At 35.3% G+C, this 26636-nt stretch overlaps 3 protein-coding genes, 2 non-coding genes and 1 pseudogene across 7 annotated transcripts; 3 read left to right on the top strand and 3 right to left on the bottom strand.

Annotated features, from left to right (window-relative positions):
* On the top strand, window positions 1-1801 carry LOC111795100 (soyasapogenol B glucuronide galactosyltransferase-like; annotated as a pseudogene).
* A 4367-nt stretch (window positions 1802-6168) lies between these two features.
* On the bottom strand, window positions 6169-6934 carry LOC111795669 (uncharacterized). The gene is made up of 3 exons (XM_023678217.2): window positions 6776-6934; window positions 6519-6684; window positions 6169-6326 (listed from the first exon to the last, which is right to left on the bottom strand). Exons 1-3 carry the CDS (start codon window positions 6825-6827, stop codon window positions 6281-6283), a joined length of 264 nt encoding a protein of 87 aa, XP_023533985.1. The 5' UTR covers window positions 6828-6934; the 3' UTR covers window positions 6169-6280.
* Window positions 6935-7752: 818 nt separating this feature from the next.
* On the bottom strand, window positions 7753-14520 carry LOC111794944 (uncharacterized). 3 transcript variants are annotated; one of them, XR_015421173.1, is made up of 12 exons: window positions 14278-14520; window positions 13403-13619; window positions 13076-13233; window positions 12815-12960; window positions 11522-11584; window positions 11339-11431; window positions 10580-10741; window positions 10155-10261; window positions 9630-9808; window positions 9194-9445; window positions 8725-8787; window positions 7753-8336 (listed from the first exon to the last, which is right to left on the bottom strand). XR_015421173.1 is itself a non-coding variant. In XM_087124174.1 (11 exons), the coding sequence occupies exons 1-10, from the start codon at window positions 14378-14380 to the stop codon at window positions 9225-9227; spliced, it is 1449 nt and encodes a 482-aa protein (XP_086980300.1). In that variant the 5' UTR covers window positions 14381-14520; the 3' UTR covers window positions 7753-8336; window positions 9194-9224. The 3 variants fall into 3 exon arrangements, 2 of the variants coding, with proteins under 2 accessions (XP_086980300.1, XP_086980298.1); XM_087124174.1 differs by lacking the exon at window positions 8725-8787; XM_087124172.1 differs by lacking the exons at window positions 7753-8336; window positions 8725-8787 and having other exon boundaries at window positions 8850-9445.
* Window positions 14521-15346: 826 nt separating this feature from the next.
* Window positions 15347-15418, top strand: TRNAD-GUC (transfer RNA aspartic acid (anticodon GUC)). Its single transcript has one exon. It is a non-coding gene; the product is annotated as a tRNA-Asp (tRNA).
* Window positions 15419-16840: 1422 nt separating this feature from the next.
* Window positions 16841-16912, top strand: TRNAD-GUC (transfer RNA aspartic acid (anticodon GUC)). The gene has a single exon. It is a non-coding gene; the product is annotated as a tRNA-Asp (tRNA).
* A 3708-nt stretch (window positions 16913-20620) lies between these two features.
* On the bottom strand, window positions 20621-25193 carry FH6 (formin homolog 6). Its single transcript, XM_087124255.1, has 4 exons — window positions 23502-25193; window positions 23226-23425; window positions 22018-22259; window positions 20621-21934 (listed from the first exon to the last, which is right to left on the bottom strand). The coding sequence occupies exons 1-4, from the start codon at window positions 24989-24991 to the stop codon at window positions 21146-21148; spliced, it is 2721 nt and encodes a 906-aa protein (XP_086980381.1). The 5' UTR covers window positions 24992-25193; the 3' UTR covers window positions 20621-21145.
* Between the last annotated feature and the right edge of the window lie 1443 nt (window positions 25194-26636).

The following is a 26636-nucleotide window of genomic DNA, read 5'->3' as shown; positions in this document are numbered from 1 at the left end:
ATGCTCCCTGAAAATCATCAACTCAACGTTATTTTCCTTCCTTTTGTCAGCCATGGCCATCTGATCCCCATGGTCGACGTCGCCCATCTCTTCGCCAAGCTCAGCGTTGCTGTCACCATCGTCACCACCGTCGCCAACGCCACCCTCTTCCACAGAAAAATCCACCGCCACTCCATGTCAGGCTGCCATATCCGCATCCACACAATTCCATGGCCTGCCCTAGAGGTTGTACTATTTGTCCTACTTATAATATTTTGAATGTGATATCTACGTTGATTGGAGAGGAGAACAAAATATCTTTTATAAGGATGTGGAAACTTTTTCCTAAAAGACATTTTTTTAAAAACCTCGAGGTGAAGCTGAAAGAGAAACTTCAAAGAGGACAATATCTAATAGTGGTAGGCTTGTGCCATTACAAATGATATTAGAGCCAGACACCGATGATGTGCCAGCGAGAAGGCTGTTCCCCGAAAGGGTAGACACGAGGCGGTGTGTCAGTAAGGATGCTGGGTTCCGAAGGGGGTGGATTTGGTGGTCCCACATCGATTGGAGAAAGGAACGAGTGTCAGCGATGACGTTGAGCCATGAAGGGGGTGAATTGTGATATCCCACATTGGTTGGGGAGGAGAACGAAACACCCTTTACAAGGGTGTAGAAACCTTTCCCTAGAAGTGTTTTAAAGACTTTGAGGAGAAGTCCGAAAGAGAAAGTCTAAAGAGAACAATATCTACTAGCGGTAAGCTTGAGCTGTTACAAATGGTATTAAAGCCAGACACCGGGCGATGTGGCAGTGAAAAGGCTGTTCCTCGAAGGGGTAGACACGAGGTGGTGGTTGCATCATTGCCGACACCTTTTACCCTTGGACGACAGAGGTTGCCGCGGAGCTTGGAATCCCACGGGTTGCCAGATTCTTTAGAGATGAGGAGGTCTGAGTTGCCAAGTTGGATCACCAACCCCGATGAATTCTCACAGTTTCTTGGTGGCTGTAAGGAATCAGAGAAACGATGTTATGGAATGTTGATGAACAGCTTTTATGAATTGGAAAATCCGTATGAACAACACTTCAATAAGGTGATCTCCACTAATAAACACTACTTTTAACTTACAACCAATTTAATCCTGTTAACATATAACCCCTCCCGTCTACTACTAATCGATATGGTCCTCTTTAAACTTTTTCTTTTAAGCTTCTCTTCAAAGTTTTTAAAACGTGTTAGGGGGAGGTTCTCACACTTTTATAAAGAATGCTTTAGTTTTCTCTCCGATCGATATGAGATCTCTAAATTCACCCCTTTTTGGGCCTAGTGTTCTCGCTGGAATTCTTTCCCTTCTACAATCGATATGAGACCCCGTAATCTACCCTCTTTAGGGCCCAGTATCCTACTCGGACACCGCCTCTTGTCCACCTCCTTTGGGGCTAAACCTACTTGGCACTCGTTCCCTTCTCACATGACCAATGTCTGCCGAGCAATTTTACAACGAGAAGTTGTTGATTGATGTGCTGAAGATTGGGGTCGGAGTTGGATCCAGAAAGTGGTGGAATTTGGGAGAACACAGATCACAAGAGATGGTTACGAGGGAAGATATTGGAAAGGCTGTGGCTTTGTTGATGGGTACAAGCGGTGAGGCAGTGGAGATGAGGAGGAGGGCTAGAGACATGGGAGAGGCAGCAAAGAGAGCTGTGAGTTGTGGTGGTTCGTCTCATATGAACTTGGTCTCTTTGGTTAATGACCTTCAAACAATGAAGCTTAACCGCGAGAGCAATAGCCATATGGTATTGTATTTGTGGGGTGTGATATGAATCTTTGGATCAATAAAGTTGCATTGATTTAAACGAGTTATGAATTATATGTAAATGAAAAAAATTAACCCATCAATTTGGACATGATGTCTGATATGTAGGAACGATTATGACGTAAATTCATCTAAACTAGTGAACGTCTGCTTAGCATATAGGGATTCGTCGTCGCCTATTTTGGACACATGGTACATTAGAGGATACTACTGAAGGAGCTCCAGTTGGCCCACAGGTTAAATGGACATCTCAAAATCGAAATTAAGTGGTTAAAGCATAGCCTACGTCCAACGTGCAAAGAGGGGCAGATGAATTATATACAACTTTAACCTGAAAAAGATAAGTGTCGATGTCTTGAGATACCTTAGTATATCCATTTGGTTGCCTCCCAATAACGTGTGGACACCTTCAGATTGCCTGATCTGTGCCCACAACAGCTTAATGTCCCAGTTGTACATCTTTAATAACATACCATTCATCTGCATTCACATCCAATGGAATCAAACATCCCTAAGTTTGTCAAATCCCCATTTATCAAGAATGTTTATTATAATCACCCTTTTTTTTTATAATCTCAATTGAATCTATTTTTGACTTTAATGTAATTCGACAAAGATTTATATAAAAGATAGCATAAGATCTATCTCGACTCCTATAGCTTTACAACTCGTACATGCTCTCGACCCCTATAGTATCTAGGTCATATCGACGAGCTCATAGTTTCTTATCATCTAACTCCTTAGAGCTAACCATTCCTTATAATCTAGTTCATTCCATTCATGGGTCCTAACGGTCGACCTCTCTGAAGCTCATCTATCTTATTAGGGTTTCTCAGAGTCATAGGATAATATAGTTAGCTCTTTTACTATCCATACAAATCATTTGTGTGCTTGACATCTAGGGTATAATTTCTCTATTCAATCATCTTTATCATTAGTTGCTACGTGGACGCCATTTTGATCGTTCACAGTTAAGGATAAGCTAGCAAATCCCTAACCGTCTCCATGTGATTGAAGAATCATATCACCTCATAGCACAAATTATTAAATTACTCTGTGAGCTTGTCTTAACCGCTCACAATTGAGGATAAGCTAGTAAATCCCTAACTACCCCGCATAATCACATCATATCATATCACAATTCACCAAAAGCACTATGTGGGCTCCATCTCGATGACTTACTATTAATGATAAGCTACCAAATCACTAAACCACACTTGCATAGTCAATAATCATATCATTTTATATCATAATTATTAAAATACCAACCAAGTGAGTCATGGGTCAAGGGTTGAATAAACTAACACAAATCTCTAACCGTGCTCACATAGGTACATAATCATACTAAAAAAAATGTAAATCACAATCAATCTACGACGCTGTTTTTTTTTTAAAAAAATTATTTATTTTTTCGGGACCCTCTCACGTACTTAATCCAAAAATACATATATGTAAGTAGTTGAACTAACTATAATCAATAAGAACATTAATTATTCCATTCAAATACTTTACAAACATGAGCAGTCACAAACAAAACATAAGCACAATTCAGTATTATTATAATATATTTATCTCATTTTAATTTCTCTCCCTTTTCAAATATATAAATATAAAAAAAAAAAAACACTAAATTTCTTATTATAACTTAAAATTAAAAAAGAAATCATAAAAAATATATTAACAACAATAGTTTTATTGTGCTAATATCTTTCATCGGCCGGAAGAGCACGGCGGCGGATTGGAGAGATTTGGGCGTGGAGCCGGCATGGCTTTAAGACGAGGATCTAGATACTCAGGAGGTGAAGTTAGCTTCTGAACGACATCTCGAAACTCGATGGGCTCCACCTTGTAAACCCTCGGAGGCATCGGAGGCGGAGGCGCAACTGCCTTCTTCGGGGACCTCGACGACGCCTTGTCGGGGTCGGAGTAGTAAAAGGAAAAGGAAGAAGAAGAAGAGGAGTAAGAGTGAGGTTCCATGGATAAGTTGAGGTGAAAGCTTGTATTAAAATTGGGAATTGCGTGTTTGGTGCATGTGTTTTATTTACATATATATATATATATATATAAAGAATTTTGTAAGAAGCTTCGTATGGTGTTGTTTAGAAGGCTATTTATTTTATCTTTTTTAAAGAAAAAAAAAATAGCCGTCGGCGGTGTGTTTTGTCTGTGGCACGAGTTTGACCAGCCGACAACTCCCCAAAAAGAGATTAAATCATGCATCGCACGTGCTTATGTTTGACCAAAAGTCAAAACTTTATTCCTTTTTATCCATTGTCAGATGCGTGTTTACGTAATGTATGACCGCACCTATATCTATCCTCTTTTTCTAATAATTATAATTTTTTTTAATATAAATCAACTTATTAAATCCTATTAAATAAAATGTATTTAAAAGTTTATGTTTATTCTAAAATATAATTTTTAATATTCATTAAATAATTTTAAAACTAAAATTGATTTGACTAAAAAAAGGTCAACTTTACAAACCAACACCAATTTTCTATTTCATACAAACCAAAACCAATTTTCTATTCTAAAAAAAATTCAACCCAGTAAAGACGGGTACGATTCAATTCAACGTTTTGTTTGTTTGGATTTGATTGATTCGAGTTTGTCAAATTCTCAAGTCATTTGTTCATAGCTTGTTATGTTTTGTGGTATCTACTAGGTTCACGTTAAATTATGTTAATGTGAATATAATATAAGAAAAACAATAGGACTTGACTTTTTTAGAACGATTGAATTAATGTTTTCTAGAATTTAATAAGTTGACGTTCGATAATTTTCATGTGCAAGTTATGTTAATATGTTTTTTTTTTTTTTTTTTTTTTTAGGCTTCTGGAAAGAAAAAAAAAAAGCTTAAAAAGTGTGAAGATTGCGTATTAGAGAAGTTAAATGTATGTGTAGATACATTGAGCATGTGGGTTTTCCTTTAATTGAAAAAGAAATAATTTTTTGTTATTCCTTTCAATCTCTTATTTTCTATATTGTTTCAACAATTAGATGCCTTTCAAAACTTCAATAGTTAAATCACATATTTCATACTTATCATCGAACACGACAATATTCGCCCATGATATACAATTCTATCTTAACATATATACTTAAGATTCTTAAAAATTATAAATAGTTTTTTTTGTATTTATTTAACCTTTTATAGATTCAACATTTAAAATGGGATGGATCGAAAAAAATATATCTAAATAAGTTAAATTATGCTCGAATTGATAATAAAAACTTTCTATCAATCAATTGGATTGATTTTCATAATTATTATTTACGTAGGAACTCAAATATATATAGAACACGGCCCCCTCCAAATTAAATATGCATACAATTACACTAAACAACAATGAATCAAGTGGCTAGTAAATTGTATAAAGTTGATTTTACTCCATGCATACACATGAACCATTGTCACAAGTAAAATGGTAAAACTGGTACAATTTCTATGCAGACAGATTAGTGATTGCTCAACGTCATATTACGGAGAAGTGGTATCAGTCCTATGTACACTGATAGGTAATTTACTCAAAGGCCCTAACATAATATCCAAAATAATTTTCATGCACACAGATGGGTAATTGTTTCATGCCCTATGTAATTCTCATTCACATAGACAGACAATTACCGCAATTCTCATGCACACAGATAAACAATCGTCACAAGATTAAATATATACAAAATGTTCTAGAAAGTTTCATAAAAGTCAATTTCAAATAACTAACTTAGAACTACTCCTAAGAATTATAAATCAAAATACTATAAATCAGCATACTTAAATGAAATTTAGGTAAAATTAGGAAGAATTAGGGAAAACTAACCTCAAAATCGAAAACATGATGAAAATTTGAGTCAAACGGACCTATTTGACTTAAAACTGTTGCTCGTTGACCGTGGAGCATCCTATTGTGTGGGAAGTTAACCATTGACCAAGCCAGCCCGAGTTGATACTCACGCTGAACTAAGCCGAGCTGTAAGCTGCACGCTGAACTGGGTTGGTGAGCTATATTGCTTGGGGTGGTTACTGGACCGGGTTGGATTGGTTGCTGGGCTTGGGCTTAGGTTGTGGGTGCTTATTGGTTATGGTTTTTGGGTTTTGGGGTTATAGGCTTTGAGCTGTGGGTTTATATCTGACCCGACTCGACTCGACCTGACTCGATCAACATGAACAACTCCCAAACGTTCTCATGCAATCTCTTTGTGTCTACCTCGCCGGTCGCAGCTTGAGTTTAGAGCTAAATTTCTAGACAATTCTATATAATTTAGATTACATATTTTTACAGGATAATAATATATTTATCATCGTGACTTATTAATCCGTATTTTGAATTCCGTACGAATACTATTTTGTATTCATTTCTCGGAATATGATTGTGATAAAAAGATTTTTCATTAAAGGAAGATTAGATGATGGTGATATTACAATGCAATGAAATTAGAATAATAAGTTGAGTGCTTAAGATCATCCATCCATCCATCTTTATCAGAAGCAAGCATCCAAGAGACAGCAACAGCAAAGTGCTGCTAAACTGCAAAACAATCATATAATACATTTATTTTATTATATATTGGATAAAATTCTTCTGTTAATCACATTTTAAATTATTAATTTTGCTAGTAATTAATCTCTGAAGTTAAGTATGTAAAGACAGAGAATTAGTAGTTAATTAGAGGAATTAAAGAAATTCCATTGGATTACAAGAACAGAGGAAGTGACTGACCATCCTTCAAGGCAACCAGTTTTGTCCTTGGGAGGAGGCTGCTGAGTAGTCGGAGCGTACTGTGGGGCATACACCGGGGGCGGCGGAGGAGGGGGGTACCCTTGAGCCGTAGGGTAGCCCTGAACGGGGTACCCAGGGGGAGGGTAAGCGTCCTTGGGAGGGAAGCCTACAAGAATTAATGAATCAATCAATGAATCAAAACCTCTGAAACAGAGGACCCATTAATAATTGAACAAACGGCGGTGTGTCAGGCTAACCTTGTGGCGGCGGAGCCCCAACCGGCGGCTGTTGGTGGTCGTAGTAGCTCATGATAATGGGGGAGGATTCCGGCGAGGAATTTGATTCAATTTGAAGAGGAGAAATCGAGAAGAATGGTTAAATTGTTGAGGGAAAAGAGTGGGAATAGAATATATAGAAATTGAATGGTGTTGGAGATGAAAGGAATTGGAATTTGGGTTATAGATTTCTTGGATTGAGGGAAATTTCCATCAAAATATATTCCTATTCTATGCTCTACGTGTTTTCATCACTTCTCCCAAACTATGATGCTCTATACCTTTTAAGTTGCCCTCCCAATATTAATGATTTCCATATAATGCATTATCTTTTCCCTATTAAAATTATTCGTGTTTTTTAATAGTATTTGAATCTCGAACACAAAATTAACTTATTGTTACATGAAAATCAGATGTATTTTTTAATGGATTTTAGTAATAAAAGTTAGCGGCATTTGTGAGAAATAAAAAGTTGGCTCGTGAAACTTACACGTGATAGAGGAAGGACCAAGTGAAAGACTGAACATTCCATGTTTATGTTATCTTCTCTTCAATAATGAGGTCACCTTAATGGAAGGAGACATCCTAAAAACAAATAAGTAGTGAAGGAAAAGGCAAAGGATGAAACCAAGTCAAGGTCAACCATCCCTTGGTCAAGGCTGACCCCACTATTCGTGGAGGTTTTTTGTCTCGTGATGAGTGCACTTCAACTCCATCTAAAGGAGGGACGACATAGGTCAAACACAACAAACAAAAAATCAAATGTCACAAGTTAGTGTTTGTTTGTCGAAGTCCACAAATACTAGTAGGAAGAGATTGACCAATAGATGATTAGACTATTTTAGCTTTAAGAAAGCTTGAAAAAGGAAACCAGACAAAATAATAAAGAACGAGGCCAACTAGCTCCACAACCCATCTAAGAAATCCAATGCCAATCAGATCGTGACCAACACAATAAGAAGAGTAAGATTTTTCATACAAATAATACCAAAAGTTCTAACAAGAGCTAAGACCAACCATTCGATCATGCCAAGACCCAATTGCTCACTTAGACCTCGACAAGAGATCAAGGTCGAGGTCCATTCTCATCATCAAAGGGATATCATTTAGCATGCACCCGACCTTCATCACCTTTGTTGAACTTACGGGCACAATGATAATCGAACTCAAATGGAAATAAAGCGATTTCAGGCCGAGAAGCAACCCATCCTTTGATATGTCTAAGAGAATAGAGGAATTGGACCAAAAGTCGAATTCCCACTCCCTTCGCTAATATTTTAGCTTGAGAAGCATACATCTCACATGCCCCTAACCCATGATCTTCTCTGTCCGTTCATTTTCCTTATCTTCAATTTTACCATAGCTAAATTTACAAGAAAAGGCTCGAGGCAAGACGAATTCAGGTCAACACAGAAGGATAAAACCACCTAACAGAGAGTAAATAAATTGGGTCAAAGCCCAATTTCACTCCCTCTCTCGGATGGGCATATGCCCAACTCGTGGAGTCCATGTTCAATCCGATCTGATTTGTAAATAACCTAATCTGCAAAGTGAACAAGAAAATCTTAACGAGATTATTTGAGTATAAATCTTCGACCTATAGAAAGTAAGTTATTCCTCATTCTTAAAACTTCTACTATACTCAAAATTCTCCGAGCTAACTTAAACTTTGAAGCTTATGCGACAAGCACCATATTGGTGTTCGGGTTCTTCTTTTGTCGACTATATATTTTCTCCCTCAAACAAATTTATCTAGCAAAGGCAAAAATGCTTTTTCAACCCACCAAGATGGTAACTATTCAGACGACCCTTCATTTCACATTCTAATCATTTACTGTCACATTGCTCAAACGAAGATAAGCGCCTGAATTGAATTACAATCATCCAAAGACACAAGGAACAGAGGCTAACTATTGGACTCATCAACCTACCAAGTTAGTATATGACCATCTTGAGCAATTTGCAGCTAAGCTCCTTCCCCTTGAGCTCTACATCTTAATGTTACAAACATGAAATAATAATCCTCCGTCAAAAGCATGGTACAATAACAATTGAATTGAAGTCAATCAGCCCCAAAAGGCTATAAAGTTACATTACATTTCGAAGTGATACAGTGACAACCACTCCATGAAAATCATGGGTGCAGTAATTACTGAATTGAAGTTAGGTGCAGCCCCAAAAGGCTATAAAGTTACACCACACATGCTTCCCATTCAATGGCTAAATGTATGCAAACCTACGGGAACATACAAGTCTCTTAGATACCCTGAACCTAGGTGATGAATAATGATCTAACAGACAAGGAAATACAAGTTAGGGGGTGTGATCAATTTGTCTAAACACATCCTACTGCTTCCCAGAAAAGTCATGATAACTATGCAGGCAGTATGTTTTACATACCTAATCTACCATTGCGTTTGACCTTGACCAATCACAACCAAGGGAGCCACTTTCGACCTTTCTCAGCTCTTCTACTGCTTTGGGGAGTTATGTTGATTCTATCTGCATTGTCAACGAGCCACCTGCCGAAATCTGGCGAAGAAACTAGTCCTTCCAAAGCTTTTTCGGTTGAGTCCTTTGTGAACCTTTTCCACTCATCCTTAGAAAATTCTCTCCGTCCAGGTGTGGAATGGAATGTCGAAGGATATTCATCTGCATCAGACAGAAGAAAGGTTCGTTAATAAAATAAAACCAGAACAAGAAAGATGGCAAAAGATTGCTGCCTGACTGATGGGGCATTGTAGCATTATTTCAATATCAGGTATCATAAACAAACTGTTTTATTCTAGAATGTCTTTTATTAGTTCAGAAGGGTTACTAGAGACATTTAACATACCACGTTCAGAAAGACTGCAGGACTGAAGGGCAAAGTTTCTGTCTTGAGATCGATAGAACCCGGGGTCTTCATAACTCAGGGGAGACTTCATGGCGAGTTCATCATCAGAATCATCAAAACGTGGCTTATCAAAGATATGAGATCTCTTGAGTTTTCTCTTTGGCGATTTGAACAAATTCCTGAACAAAAACAACCCGCAATATCGTACATTATTTGAAATACATGAAACATATGCCTGATTTGTAGAGTTGCTGTCACTTTCTATATATTTTGGATTAGAAGAACAGATATTTCCACAGTATAACAGTTCCATGAATTGCGTAGTTAAATAAGTTCATAACTCACATTCTGAATTGGAGAAGTTCAATTTGCTTACCCGATTGAAATAAGAGAAATGATTGTTAATAACAAAAAGAAATGCTATTTGAGCTTGTATATCATTCTAATAAATAATGTGATCCGTAGTGAAAAAAGGAAAGTGGATGAATGATACTAAAGTACTCTAGATTTGGATAGAATACAAACTTGTACTGCCGACGAAGAAATCTGAACTTAAAAGTTCTCCTCAGTATTGATGAAGCCATTATTCCACATATTAAAACTCCTGTTGCCAGCAATGGATCCAAAGAACACTGAAAGTAATTTAAATTTATCAATAGAAAATTGTTTGAAAATATGATACATATTAAGCACAGACATAAGTTTCAAGATACTTGGATTAGACTCACTTGTTATAGACTCTCTTATCAGGGAAAGAAAAAGAACATATATAATAGCTAATGTATTCCAAATCCTCCCGTCCTTGAGGCAACATCAGATATAAAATATCTTTAAATTTTCCATTTTCGCACATTGTCGTGTTGGGTGATCATCTTTAAATCCAATTAACAAAAAAGTACAAATGCATAAATAATTTCCAACAATGGAGGTAGTAATGACAATGAGAAAACCTGAAGAATCAGAAGAGCAGCCAGAATCCGTATGCACCATGTGACGAAAAGCGATGTGCTAGTATCAATTGATCCATCTTCATCAAGGACAAATTTGTGGACTACCCAAAAGCCCAACCATGCTCCAATCAGAAAAATAAAAGCCAGTAGAAATGTAGCTACCTGTAATCAATAATTTAAGAAGCATTTAGTTCCCCGGTAACTAATGCATTTCAATGAACTTATAAGAAAGAATACCACTATGGTTATAAACCAAGTGGAAAAATGATAAAAGTAACATGATGTACAAGATACACATATATATGTCCTAGAAGGCTGCAAGAAGAGCAGAGTGGAACACATTATTGTTAAGGTTTTCCAGTTGGATTATTTTTTGAAAGATTACTTCAATTAAAAAAATGCACGCGAAATGTTTTGCAGTAAGGATGTGTGGTCTGTGTCTAACTTGATATGATTCAGAGCGACCAATGGCTAAATAAAGGTATATCAATGAATTGATAGATATTCGTGTTTAAACAATAGTTGTAATGTCATGGTCCAGTCTGTAAGGGACCTTGAATTGGTCGTATGTAGTCACTGCGAGCATTTAGGTAAATTTTAGCCAATACACACATACATGAAGTTTTTTCCAACCAACACGATTATGAGGTGCCAACGCATCAAAAGAGAATAAGATAAAAAGTCAACACTTCTGTAAATTTATTCATGACTGAAATAGTGAGGTAAATTATCAAGAAGGATGAAAGATAAGTTACGTACAGGATTATACATGTCCTCACTTATACCCATTTCCAAAAGTATTTGATGCAATAATCCAGGTATGTAACGGAGGAAAAAAGATCCCAGACCAACCTGTGGAAAGATGGATTGTAAGTTGTACATTCAGTACTTCTATGATCACAGAAAGAAGATATGTGAGACTGACAAAAGGTTGATACCCACTGCAGATGCATATAGAAAAATTGCAAGTGAGCTCTTCCGACCGGTAGGAAGAAGCTTCATTCCCTGTCAGTAACCAGGCAAGAAAAAAGTATTATTACATTATTGAACACAACGCGATCAAGCTATAGTCACATTTCCATATAGCTATAGTCACATTTCCATATATCTTTCAAGCAATAGACAATCTCATTGGAAAAAGAGATTAGAGAAATAAACAGAATGGGGATGAACCACGAATCCAAGTTCACAGTTTCCGTTCTATATCATTTACCTATTAAACAGCCACAGCCCTTACAAACGGCCATTCATTATCTGTACCCAAAAAGGGAGGTAAGCCAAATTACAGGTTTAAGACAAAAACCATGAACAATACAGGTCGGCCCAAGGGTGAGGAAGAAGGCTTCAATGATGAACTTAAAAGGCTTCAGGGAGTTGAATAACCTTTCCTCAAATGTATATCATGAAAAGATTCTCAAGTGGAGATGAGGGAGGCCAGTTTTTATGCATTTAAGAAGATGCAACTAGGTTTCTAGGGCTTTATGGATAAAAATCATAAAGATTATGAAGGAGATAATCCTAATATTGTTTTGTTGCAAAAATCTAAAAATCATAAAGGTAGAGAGATCATTTACCAAGATTATATGGAGTTCAAAACAGAGGCAGACGTTTTTAAGGAGAGAGTATCCATTTGTTGGTTTTTTAGGGGAGTGCTTATGCTCGAGGGGGGATGTCAACACAATGAGCAAAATGTGGGGGACATTCAACCATGAAAGGATTAATAGGAGTACATAGATATGTGAACGGGGCATTAACCGGAGAACTTTGGTTAAAAGTCCTTTGGGAAATGGATGCTTCACATGAGTCGGCTATGGGCCTGGGTGATTTGAATTCGTAGCTTGAACTACATATATAGTCTATAGCTCGGGTTGTGGACATGAACTTATCTCTGTACTTAAATTTTCTCTTTTCCCCTCATATAATTTGAACCAGTGACTCAAACTGCTAAGACCTAATAAAGATAATTGGAAAGTCAATATTGAAATCCATGAAGAGAATAATATCATGATATTGTCACCAAGATCAACAACTACGAAAGTAGAAACGGCATGCTCAAAGTCACAACAATATCCTAAAGCCAGCACCAACTTCCAAGTTACCAGAAACAGAACACTTTTACAAGATCCAAAGTAGTAAATATTACATATCCATCTTTTATTCAATAAGAAACATAATAACATCGAAAGAAGTATGATATATACATTTAAGTTAAGATAGAAGATACGACCTAATTACCTGAAAAAGGATCATTAACACTACAAGGAGAACTCCAATTGTCATAGCACTTCCATAATAGAATACCAATGACTTGCCAAGAATGGAGGCCGAACTCATCAACACCAAGCCCAGGATTAAAAAAATTATGCGGTACATAAAGAATTCTGCAATAGGGAGGGGGAGGCTTAGAGTCAATCTTCTTCCACAAGCAGATAAGGTTGATATCAAATTTCTCCCACTTTGTTTTTCTTTTGCAATTCACAGTATAGATGCACATACCTTCTTCAATAGATACCTCAAAACTTTCCAAGGATAACCCAGAAGTTCTGATATCTATAAGCTTGTGGTCAAACGGCGACATGGATTGAGCCCAAGAACCCTTGGCAACTTTCTCCCACTGACTTTGTGGACACATCCCTATACCAAGTGACATGTTCCTGCAAAGCCATGGTATTTAGAAGGTTAATCAGATCTAGTATAGAGTATATTTGTGTTCTTCACTCATATGAAAATCAAAATTTTTGTAGGCTTGCCCCCGAAAACGAACCTGGCGAACAAACCTCAATACTCGGTATTATAAAAAAAAAAAAATTATAATGCACTCACCTGTGAAAACAAACCTCTACATTCGGTATCCGAGCACTTGAATTTATCATGGAAAGCTTCACTTTTACCGTGTGGGCAAGCTTCCACAGATTTTTAATCCTCAATAATCCTTGGATGTATACTCTTTCACAAACCACCACAGTTCCAGGTTTGGAACCTGGAGAATTTTGCACAGGCAAGCCACGAGATAGTTGCAGAGTTGTGGATTCAGAGACAACTGAAGAGACCAGGAACATGAGTAAGCAATATATGCCATCAAGGAATGAATGGACCATAAAATATTTTTCTTACACTCACGAAATCGAAATTTCAAAGCTTTTCAAGAAGTTATAACTTCTATCAAAGAAGGTAACAGAAGGGGCAATGAAATTTATCTGAACAAGATGACTAGATAATGGTAATGGAAACTCTTCTTTCCCAATTTTCATGAAATTAAATTAAGAGATGAAGAACCTATCTTCCCAATAATTGAGTACATATGCACCAATAATCTTGAATCCATGGGTACCATGTAATTGTTGAAGCATAAACCAAGAGGACATCTTCCTCAACCAAGAAGTTTAAATTTTGAATTTCTATCATAGAATGTGTCATTGAGCAATTCATTTCCAAAGAAACTTTTCCCGTGCACCAACCCATAGCATTCCCAAAAACAAAATCTATAAACGCCCTGTTCTAGAGGGGGAGGGCAGAAAAATGCAAGTATACTCGAACACTGCCAAAGCCAAAGTAGAGAGCACAAAAGAACACATTGAAAGTATAACAATCCTAAACAAGTAAAGAAACAAAAAAAAAAAAAAAAAAAAAAAAAAGAAGCTGAAAATCTAGTGCAATCGGCATGAAAAAGAAACGCAAGAAGTGGAAAATAAACGCACCAAGACGAAGCTGTTGAGGGTCAGGAATGGAGTATGCTAAAGCGAAGAACAGGGCGAGAAAAAGAAGGCAAGTAGAAGCACGAAACAGCATCGAAGGGACCATGCTTGATTTCTGGTTCGGAGGAAAGAACCAAAGCCTTATTTTCCTCTGCACCAGAAATGTAGGACGGTTAGAAGAGGAGAACCTCGTAGAAGAAACAGACGCTGAAATGCAGACCCAACCTAGGCCACGGTCTAGGTTGCAGTTTTCATCTGGGCCGAGTTGCCGAACCCTATAATAACATATTAGGTCATACGAGTCTGGTTAAGTTTTTTTTTTTTTTTTATTAGGTTAAATTTTTAGAAATGGAAGGTTGAATTTGATTTACTAGTTAAGACGTTTTTTTTTTTTTTTTGTCGGGTCAACTTGACCAACCTAAAAATAGAGTTACAATTTAACTCTCTCCTATTTTTAGAAAAATTAAAAATATTTAATGTTCTATGAGTGATGCATTGTTAACCGTAAATGTTTGATATTTAATGGGCGGATAAGTATGATTTTTTTAAATAATTAAAAAATAATTTGACAACCAAATCCAACCCAAAAATATAAAGTTGGGTTGTGAAACAGTTGCTCGAGTAATCAACCCAACCAAACTAAAATTTGATGAATATTCATAGGAGAGAAACGACATTACTGTTTCACAAAAAGCATTCTCAAATTTGTAGTGGGTCCCACAAACGTCCTCGCTTCATAAGCATTTAGCTTTGAAAATTTAAGTTTAGAATCAATATTTTCATCTCGAGTCTTATTGTTTTTATGGTCTAATTTTATTAGGTGCATTAAGTTAGGTTTTAAAAACTAAAAACTTTCTTTAAAAAAAAATGAAAACTATAGGACAGAAAATAAATACTTAGAAAATTAAAAAATAAAATAGTTATCTAGAAAATTTCATTCTCATTGCCAAAATAAATTTAAGAAAAAAGATGGGTGAATGATATAATTTTGTCGGTGTTCAACCTAATCCATAGTTCTAATTTAGAAATAACAAAACTATTTAAAATTTTATTTTAAAAGAATAATAAATTGGTCGTTGTAGTATAGTGGTAAGTATTCCCGCCTGTCACGCGGGTGACCCGGGTTCGATCCCCGGCAACGGCGCTTTGTTTTCTTGCGATGTTCATTTTACTAAAATTTGTTTAATGAATAAATGCCCGACAACCCACCGTTTTTTAATTTATTAGAAAGAATTTCTATTCAATAAATTAATTTTCTTTAAATTAAAATGGTTTTTTTTTAGCAACAACTAAAAATGATAATTAAAAAAATAGATAAGGATCTAATATAACATTTTTTAATAGAATTTTTGTATTTGGTTTTGCATAAATGTCATATATAAAAAATAATACAAGAAAATAATTATGGAAATGTCGTATGGAAATGATGTAGCTTATTGTTTCACTTAGATTAGATTCCAAGACAATTTGTTGTTTTACGATTACCGTTTTTAATGTTTCCAAACGTTACATAAAATGGACATATGACTATTTTATGAATTGTTGTTATGTTTGTGCATATTTGAAAATGATATTATGAAATATTATGAATATTTTGTATGTATCGAATCTTCGTATAATTATTCATATGTGTGTATGAAAATTATAGTAATTACCTATTTATGTGCATTAGAAATATATTAGCGTGAAGATACCTATCCATGTGAATGAGAATGGTAATAATTACCTATTTGTGGGTACAAATTGCACTGCACTCTATGATAAGACTTTGGAGGAAATCTCCTATCTGTGTGCACAATAACTGTATTACCCCTTAGTCATATGAACTTGTAACCGTTATCTCTCCATATGCATAAAAATGATTCTAGTGTTTTGTGATTTCGACCGGGTAATTGCTCCTCTGTGAGCATGGGAGTTAGATTAGTGATATTTTTATTGTGTATGTATGCATATCTAACCCTAATAGAGAATTACATAATGAGAATTTTTAATACAAAGTTTTGTTTTAAAAAAAAAAAAGGTAAGGGAAAGGGTCGTGATAAGGAGAGATCACCACGCATTAATTCAGTTAATTACTTAAACGTAAACCTTTTAGTCTGTTTTACAAACTCGAGTTATTTATGTATGAAGTATCCCACACAAAACTTAATTATTTCTCTAAAAATGTATGAATTTATAATTTGCACGTTTTCACTTCTCCACTTTAAGATGACGATAACATGCATTTGGTGATGAATTTGAGTCAATTTAAGATTTCATAAAGTAGGCTCTTACAAAAATGTTATTCGCATCTTCATCAAAATTTAAAGTATTTAATAACCTATCAATTTTAGCTTTTAGTTTTGAAAATTAAAGTTTATATTCACGTAGAAATTTCGGGAAAAAAAAAGGGTTAGTTTTCAAAACGACGTACTTTTTTGTTTATGTAATTTAACTGAATTAATGTTTTTTTTTTAAAATTAAAACTATTTAAGAAAAGGGCAATGCAATAAATATAACCCGACCAAAGAATCAAAATGAAAAATAAAGTTTTTTTTATTTTAAATTAAAAACGAAATAACAAGATGTCGTTGTAGTATAGTGGTAAGTATTCCCGCCTGTCACGCGGGTGACCCGGGTTCGATCCCCGGCAACGGCGTTTTGTTTTGTTTTGCATTTTTTTTTTTTTAATTTACATTTTACTAAAACTATCTCAAAACGATTCGTTTAAGAAACCAAATGCAAAATCTCTTCAGACACGTGAGAATGCCAGATGGCAACAGGCCAGTGTGTTTGTAATTAATAAAATTATATATGATTAATAATTACATAATTATACAGCTTCAAATGTATTAGAATTTTCTATTATATAACTTAAATTATGTAATTATCAGAACTTTTAGAAAAAATTAAAAATGATTATTAACGTAATAAACTAGATATATTTAAAATCTAAAAAAAATAATTTTATTCTAAAATAATAAAAAAAAAACATTAATTTTAGTATGAAATAATAATTAGTGTTGTAGCTAAAGAATTATACTCAAATTGACATCAAAATGTGATCGATCATGTTTCCTAACAATTTAGTATGTGCATACATACACCTGATTAATTAATAAAATTATAAGACTATCGTAGAATAATAGTATTTAATAGGACTAAAATGGTCATTATGAAAATTGCTTAGAGATCTCGAATGACTTTTTGAAATTAATTGTAAAAATATAGGTTGAATCCATCAATATTTGAGATAAATTTGATATTGTCGATTTTTTGTCATAGCTACTTGAGGGGTCATTTCAATATTAGGCCTTCAGGGCTTTGAGCTATTACAAATGGTATCAGAGCTAGTGTCAGCGAAGATGCTCAACCTCGAAAGTGGTGGATTAGGGGGTCCTACATTGATTGAAGAGGAGAACGAGTGTCAGCAAAGACGCTAGCTCCAAAGGGGTGTGGATTGTGAAATCTCATATCGGTTGGAGAAATGAACAAAACAAGGGTGTGGAAACCTCAATGACGACCCATTTTAAAAGTGAGAGAAATCTAAAAGAGAAAGTAAAAAAAAAAAACAATATCTACGGTGAACTTAAAGGCATACATTTGACATAAGCAAATTGATACCCATTTACATTTTAAAAAATAAAATCCTAGATAAACGAATTATGAAAAATAAATTAAACTCCTACGTACCATAAAATAATTATTTTTTGGAAGGCACGAACCTAGCCCCTGCATAAAATTACAATAACGTAAGATAACGAAAGATGTCACGTCATGATAATGATAAGTGGAATGCTTCTATGTGCCAAGTTGAGTGACTCCACAAGAGACAAAGTCATGCCACTAAATATTGCATCGATAAAAGGAACCTATAACTACATATAATATCATTATGTGATATTTTATCACGGGTGTTCATATATTTGGGAATTTGACTAATTTGAACAACTCCAATCTAAGTAATAAAAGTTGGTTGAGTTAGATTATTGAATTTTTAGAACATCCAAAATTTGAATTGGTTCGTAGGTTTTTTTTTTTTTTTTTTTTTTTTTTGAGTCAACTCGACCAACTTGAAAAATAGGGTTACAACGCAACCCAACTCGATGTTTGATATATGAGTTTTATGAAATTTTAGTTATTAATGTAATATGTATTTTTGTTAGGTAGAGTTTAAATAAAACCAATAACCCAATCTAAATTATGAACTCTATTTAGATTGTTCCGGTCTAGAAAACATCTCCAACCTAATTCAATCCATGTATACCTCTAATTATAGGGAACGATGTCATTTATGTAATGTTTGTTATTATTATTATAATTTAAATATATAATGTTTTTATTTATTATTGAGTAAAACCAAAAGGTTGGGGTTATAAAAGTAAATTGGAACATATTTGTATATTTTGTCTTTTTGGTAATGGGCTAAAAAAGAAACGTGCCTCTTATCACATCAAACAAAATAATAATAATAAGAAAAATAAAAATAAAAACTCTTTTTGGTAAACTTTTTTATAATTACATTATTTTTATTTCTTACGATTTTGTCCTTACATTTTCAACCAAATTACATTAATATATATAAACCTAAATTTCATTGTCGGTTTAATTCAAGCATTTTTCTTTAATTTATGTTAATTTCTACATTTAAATAAGTTTTATATGCATGTGAAGGTTGTGCTCTAATATTTTATTAAATAAATGAGATTCTAACATGAGTTTGTTTTTTTAATTTCTAATTAAAACTAGTTTGTATTAATTTAATATTCTAGCAAATTAAATATCAAAATAAAAACAAAAGTGGTTGAACCATTGGGCATATTGAATTAAAAAAATATATAGTAATTTAAGATTTGTATTAAATTCAATAATAATATAAAATTAACTATAAGGATTAATTTATCATTATCATTTTATTTATGACGTTATTTTAATTATATTTATGTAACTTTTAGGTCAAATGATACTAAAGAAAACCTTTTTGGTCAAATTAAATTGGGGTTATATATTAAATATATATATATATATATTATTTTGTTGTTGTTTTTTTTTTTTAAAATTAAATAAAATAAATGTATTTATGGAAATAAATGAAAAGGCATTTTGGCTTGTTTTGCCGACGGATGGTTTGAGAGTCCCAAAAAGAAGAATAAAAATTTCCCAAAGGACAAAAGGAAAACATTCTTACAACACCTTCTATTCTTTTTAATTTTTTATTCTTTTTTTTTTCCCATTTTTTTATATTTTTTTTAAAATAAATTATTTTAAAATATAATTTTGATTCCTAAATTTATTCTCATGCTTTAATTTTTTTTAATTAAAAATTTAAAAGTTTTATTCTTCTTTCTTTAAAATTATTTCTTATGAGGGACACTTAGAGTTATAGTTTTTAAAAAAATTAAAAATTAAAATTTCTTTCCCTACTTTTTTTTTAGATTCTTTATTTATTTATTATTATTATATGTTAGTTAAAATATATTTTGATTCCTTTCTTTTAGAATTTATTGTTATTATATTTTTTAAACCTCAAACCCTTTTAAGGTACAAACCAAGTTAAGTATAATAGAGCTTATCCTAAAAAAACTCTTTTCTTATAAGGAAGGAATCGATCTAGTAATAAAAGTTCTCTCACATCATACTTGAAGAAATAGACTGCGACAATTGAGTAAATGATGAGTACATGAATGAACCGAGATTACACATGAAGAAATAGTCTAGTTTTTCCATTTCAGGCTTTAAAACAAAACACATCTATCAGGGAAAAGATTTCTACATTCTTATAAAACGTGTTTTGTTCTCATCCCCTACCAATGTGGGATTGTGTCGTATGAAATTTCAAATTATTGCACACTAGATCTATAAAAATCCAGCAACATTTGGGAGAATCCTATGTTCAATCATCATTTCACATTATTGAAATGCCTATTTTGTGAAAATTTGAATAATAAATGAAGATAGATTTAGGGACCAAAAAAAAAACATTTCTTTTTTACCCTTTTCATACATATTTATAATTATTTCTTTGTACTGTAAATTTTCAGCTACCTCTAATAGTTTTATGAAAGTCTGAGGAAATCAGATAGAAATTGGATGAAAATAGAATAACAAAATGCAATGGAGGAAAGAGAGAGCTTTATGAGCTGTGAACTATGAGAAGCAGAAAGAAGAAAGTGCCAGATTTCCAACTGACCAAAAACAGAAATTTATAGATTTGAGTGTCCTTCTAGATTTGGCACACACTTCTTTTCAATTAAAAACAGCCCACACTACAATCAACTGAAGCTTTAAGATTACCCCTTTGGGATAGGATATGACTTTGCAGAATATATTCTTCTTATCAAGAACAATCAAGAACAATCAAGAACAATGAACAAAAAAATTGATATTTATTATTATGAAACATTGAACAAATGCAACAACATATTAGCAGCAACTCAAAAACATTCTACTTTTTCTCTGGAAATGTGTAGGAATCTGATCTAAATAGGGTACTCTGTCCTATCTATAGCCGTGTATTCTTAAGTGGAACATTCATTTCCTCTCTTTCTATCTTTTTATTTATCTCATTTCATTGAGACGTACCTTTCAGGTTTTGCCACTGCTCCTTCGTGCTTCTTCCCATGCTGTTTTTGGTGTTTCTTCATCACTTTGATCATGTCTTTGTTGCCTTTTTGCTGCAAAATCTAACTTGATTCCGCTTCAGGAATCTGTGTTTTGAGTAATGGACAAACTTTGCTGGGGGCGTCGTTGTCTCCAAAGGAGATTCTCTGTTTGCCATTCCTTTTTTTGGTCTGAAAGATGCTTGAGATCTAAGAAACTAGTGAAATTCCCCCCAGTGGAGGATTAAAGCTAACCTGACAAGCTTCCTAAGAGGTACTTGTGTTATGGGAGTTTACGGAGATGAGCTATCCTCGTCGGAACTTCGGTCGTGTTTGACGTTGTACCTGCTGAGGACTGGGAGGGAGGCTGTTGCTGATATCCGAAAGGATCTTGCAGCACCCACCATTACCCCGTCCTGCATTCTCCCAACTTCTTTGCATACTTGATCTAGTATGGTTAGGAAATCCCGAACGATCATGAAAATTCGGAATGGATGAGCTCCCTCCTTGGCAGCGTCGCCATGGAAATACTCCGTGACCGCTTTCACCAGAGATAAAGCTTTCCTTTCGTCGTCCTTGATCCTAACTATTTCTTCTTCTGCCTCCTTCAAGAATGTTTTCATCGAGTCGAAGAACTTTCCATGCATTCCTGGCTTTTCGAATTGCAAAACCATCCTTACTTTTTCAAGCCCCATTTCGAGCTTTGTGACATAGCTGCTCAAGACGTCCGAGTCCATACCAGCTGCTTTTTTCACATTGCTAAGGTCTCTGCTCAGTCCAGCCACAACCTGCAAGCCCTGCTTTCTAAATTCATCCTCGATTTTGGATTGCGAACGGGGCTGAAGGTTGTCACTAGTTGAATCAGCACCACCTTCTGATCTGATAATTTCTTGAACAACAAAATGAAGCAATGTTGTCTTTCCATCCGTTCCCTTTATATCTACTAATTTTAAGAGGGTCTCAAGCTTAAAGGATTTAGCATCACCACGATTCGTACCGACATTCATCCTATTTCCCGTCTTAAGAACTGCTTCGAGGAGTTTAAGAAAAAGTCTACTGTTCTTTAATTCCTCACTTGCAACCTGGAGAAAATTAAAATATTTTAGACAAACTAATAATTCATTGCATCTCATAATGTTTATCAAAAGAAATTTAGACAAATTACCTCAAGCGTTTGAAATGACTTCCTTAGATACTTCACTTCTGAATCAAAATTGGCTCTGTACAGCATGGCCTCAACTCTTCTAAAGGCAAATGGGACTTCAAGCACTGCCTTCAGAAATCTTTCTGCAGTCCCTAATTTTGAACCATCACCACAGTACTCTCTCAGTTTTATCTCTTCTTCTTTGGTTGGAGCCATCTTCACTAGTGTTTCTAAAAGCTCGGTACCAAACCCTTCCGGGTTACCTGTTGCCAACAAAAAGTACGTTTCATATGATGAGAATGACATTACAGAGACAAGTAACCACCAAATGCATTTTAAAACAGGACATATTATCGGTCGAAAGCAATTGGGATTATATCGAGTCAGGCCAATGACAAATAATTTCGTATAATGGATAGAAACTATGCTCCTAATCACCAGATCTTTCACTATTCACTCCAACATAGACTCTTTGAGATAATAATCCAGCCAAAATCATTTACGGCAACGAATCTCTTTCTCGATGCGATGCAATCGAAACATCAAAGAGCAAGGTACTTTCACTAGGCCCTTTAGAAGTATGGAATTAATTATAATTCTTGACAGAGAAAGAATGAACGATATTCGACCGTAAGACAACTAACTTTATGGAAATTCAACATCAATGCACAAAAGCAAGGTAGGGTCGGAAACTCATCAGTAAATGTGAAAATGCGGAAATGTGTCAGGAGGAATAGTGAAAGTGGCTAAGAAAGAAAAGAGCATTGATATTAGAGATGTAAAAAGTAATGACCAAGGAATGAATTCTGTACAAAACTTAGGAATCAGTAACATGGGAACACAGTATAACAATCAAGAATGTACAATCTTAAATTAGTACATAAAAGGTAAAACAAGATTTTGATTTATTCAGTTGAGAACCCCAAGAAATATGCGGGAGAATTCATCAGCTAAAGTTGTTTAGTCCATAATTGAAGAACAGAAGAAAGAAACATGAATTTCTTGAAGATTCATAACCAAATATGATGAACTAAAATGAAGGATGCAGAAAGATGAGCAATCTTCTAATGCTGATAATGATGGAGATATGGTTAATTCTTAAAACATACTCAAAACTGCATATAATGAAAAGCAATCACGCTGGTGATCAAAGCCACGGTTGTGAAATAATTGTTCATACGTCAGATCACAAATTATTGTAAGTAGCCCCAATTTGGGAAAGCACTCACCATCTTGAAGAGCTTCGATCACTTCATCACGCGTGACATTAAGAGCTCTTAGGAGTATTGCAATGTTCTGCGACTTTTTGGGATCCAATACCCTATTTTCCTTCTCAACGGGGGGGAGAACAGACTTTCTCGTGGCCTCTTTGGGAACCGAATTTGCAGAATTGAAGCCAAAAAGTGTTTCCATCATGTCCTCGTTTAATCTGAAAAAAATCTCAGCTCAGAAATTCATGAATATTCAAAAAATCTGCAAGAATCGGTATTAACAGACCAACTTACTGGAATGAGCTTGATTTGAGTTGATCCCAAACTGTAGCTCGGTCTGAGGTTGCCCGTACTTTGTCCCAGTGCAAGGGCTTCAATCTCGGTTTTGAACCTTCTGTATCTTCGGATTCAAGCCTTTCCATCGAATTAATCCTTTCGACAACATCTTCTTTAGCGGAATTTGCTGGTGCAGATGTCGGTGTGGATTTGGAAGATGAGTTTGTTCTCGCTGTTGAATAGGATTGTGACTTGGAGGAATCTGGAGGAGTGACTGGAGCCATTCTGGTTTCCGATAACCCTAGTTTTTGTGGCGTTGAATACGAAACCGGATGCGGCGGTGGCCGTGGAGGTGGCGGTGGAGGCGGAGGCGGAGGCGGAGGTGGAGGTGGAGGTGCAGCAGTTTTCTGAATTTGAGGATATGTGGCGGAATTGCTAATTGTTTGAAGAAGCGCCAAATTTGGTGGAGGCGGAGGCTTCGAAAATTTAGGTCTCGTGGAAGAGAAAGGCATTGTTTCTTTCGAATTCGGAATTTCACGAAGGTCATCAAGCGGACGCGGTGGAGGCGGCGGCGGTGGTGGCTGAGGCTGAGACGTATTGCGCTTGGTCGAAGAAACCGAGAATCTAGATTTCGGAGAGGTTCTTTTAGAATGAGGAATAGGAGGAGCATTGGAATTCATATGGTCATTCTTAAAACTTGCCGTAGAACAGCTCTTAACAGAATTACTTCGACGAGAAGCCGGTGAGAAATAGCCATCATCATGACTAACAATTGACGAGCATTGTGGAGTATGGAATGCCGTATTCTGGCTTTCATCATCCGAAGACGACAGAGCGGGAGGCGACATAGCCATAGGCGGCTTCGGCAGAGGCGGCAGCGGCTGCAATTCCGGACTCGGCCGGTACCGATCCGACATCTTAATCGAATTCAGCTTGCGATAAGGCGAACTATTAGCACCATTAGCACCATTCTGCTCAACAACAGAGCTCTGGCTCGGCTCCACAGTTCCAATATAGAAAAAACTCGACGGCGGCGCACGCGAATCCTCCGGAAATCTCTCCGGATTACTCCCTCCAACAAGCTTCTGCGACTCCCCCGGATGCTTCGCCCGGTGACGATACAGAAAAAACGCCAGAGCAGAGAGCATCCCCAAAGTCACAATCCCAACCGAAATTGCAATCGCAACGGTCTTCGTCGGCTTGGATTGTTGCGCCGTAGCAGCAGGGATAGGCATAGTTCCATTGGTAGACGGAGGAGGCGGTTGAGTCTGATCTTGAGTGGTCGGCGGGTCATGGAAAAACGGCGGAACGTCGGAGGGAGAGTCAGGAGGCGGCGGCGGCGGGGTTAACTCAATATCCGGCGGCGGCTCAGAGCCAATCGGAAAGAGAGGCTGATGCAGAATCCTCCTAGTTGAAATGGCAGAATCGCGAAGAAGCGAGAAGGCTCCGATGAATGAAGTGAATAATGAGAGAAAGAAAATGAAGAAGCTCAAACGATGAGCTCTCATGGCGAAATTGCGTGAATCTGTGTTATCTTGTTTGATTTCCCCCAATTCATCGCTTTCGTGTCAATCCAATATTCTTGAGAGAGAAGACGAAGAAGAAGAAGAAGAAGAAGAAGAAGAACCAGAGAGAGAGTGAGTGGTGTGAGAAAGGGAAGCTTCTTACAGCTGCAAGATCTGGACGCCCCCAACTAGGGGTTAACGTCAACACAACCTCCAATTCTCTTCTCTCTCCTCCTTTTATTAATTAATTAATTAACTAATTAATTAAATAATCAATATTCCTTATTTATCACAGTCATAAAAATACAAGCGCGGGTTCTGTATTAGGACACTACGCAAGCTAACCCATGCCCACGAACTTACACGTGGCGGTTTTAGTGGAAATAGATTTGCTTTATTTATTTATTTATTTATTTATTTAATTTTAGAAAAAAGAAAAATGTATATGGAGATCATGACCACCTAGTGCTATTATTAAATTTTAATACTTAAAATATTTTAAATTTAGAATAAAAAAAAAAAGAAATAAAAAAAAAATAGGGATGCATTTGAGGGGAGAGCAAAGCACATATTCCCATGAAGTTTTTGCTTTCTTTGTTTGGTGGTTAAGGATTATGCTTTAAGTACTTTTTGGTCGACCCCCAATCCCCTACAACCACTACTACGCAAGCATCCTACCATCTCATCATCCACGCCGTTCATCCAAACGTACAGAATGTTCACATTAAACCGCTGCCACGTAACCTACTTGCTTATTGATTAATTCCATTTTTAAACAAATAAATACCATTTTATTCATGCAGAATTCTCTTTGGGATTTGGAAGGTCACGTTTGTAATTTCAATTATAAAAGTTTCATTTCGGCTTTTCTTTTTGTTTTTTTTTTTTTTTTTTTTTAACTTACAAATCAGCTTTGTGTTCCTGCCCCCCTCTCTCTCTCTCTCTTCTTTCTCTCTCTTCCCACAAATTTACTTTTTGTCTTTGTGGTAAATTTTAGATGGGTCCCACTTTACCATCCTAAAATTATTGGAGGTTAAATTATTTAACCTACATTCTCACTAAACATGTTCACCCGACTGGCGACAGGAAACTTTTTTCATTACCTATTTTATTCTCTATTCAATTAAATCTTTTATTTACTTTTGTTGGGATCGACTTCTCGCGTGTAATTCTTACGTAATTATTATCTTTATTAAAAAAAATTAAAATTTAAAATTTTATATATAACATAATTTTTAACAAATTAAAAAATCGACTTAGAGTAATTAGTATTTTGTTTAAATATTATCATTAAAATTTCAAATTAACTAATTTATTTTTTAATATATGGAAAATTGCGGGTATGAATTCTGGACTCATTCTGCAGAGTCATTTTTTTACTTTTATATAATAATTTATTCATTTTCTTTCGACTTTGATTTTAATTTCATCCATTTAAGTTCGATTTTTTTAATTATTTGGTAAATAAAAATAAAAATAAAATGTTTTTTTACTTAAGGTATAAGAAAAAGAAAAAGAAAAAGGAATAATAAAAAAAAAGGGGGAAATTGGAAGAGGGGGGGAACAAGCACACGCACAACGGCTCAATGGACAGAATGCTTTATGTGTTGCTTTAGATTTATGGGGCTTTCTTTATTGGGCCTTTTGG

The sequence above is a fragment of the Cucurbita pepo genome, chromosome 5, assembly GCF_057944985.1.
Source record: "Cucurbita pepo subsp. pepo isolate OVF chromosome 5, ASM5794498v1, whole genome shotgun sequence".
Taxonomy (NCBI): Eukaryota; Viridiplantae; Streptophyta; class Magnoliopsida; order Cucurbitales; family Cucurbitaceae; genus Cucurbita; species Cucurbita pepo.
The sequence above is the reverse complement of the archived record's forward strand: the minus strand, read 5'-3'. Positions and strand labels throughout refer to the sequence as shown.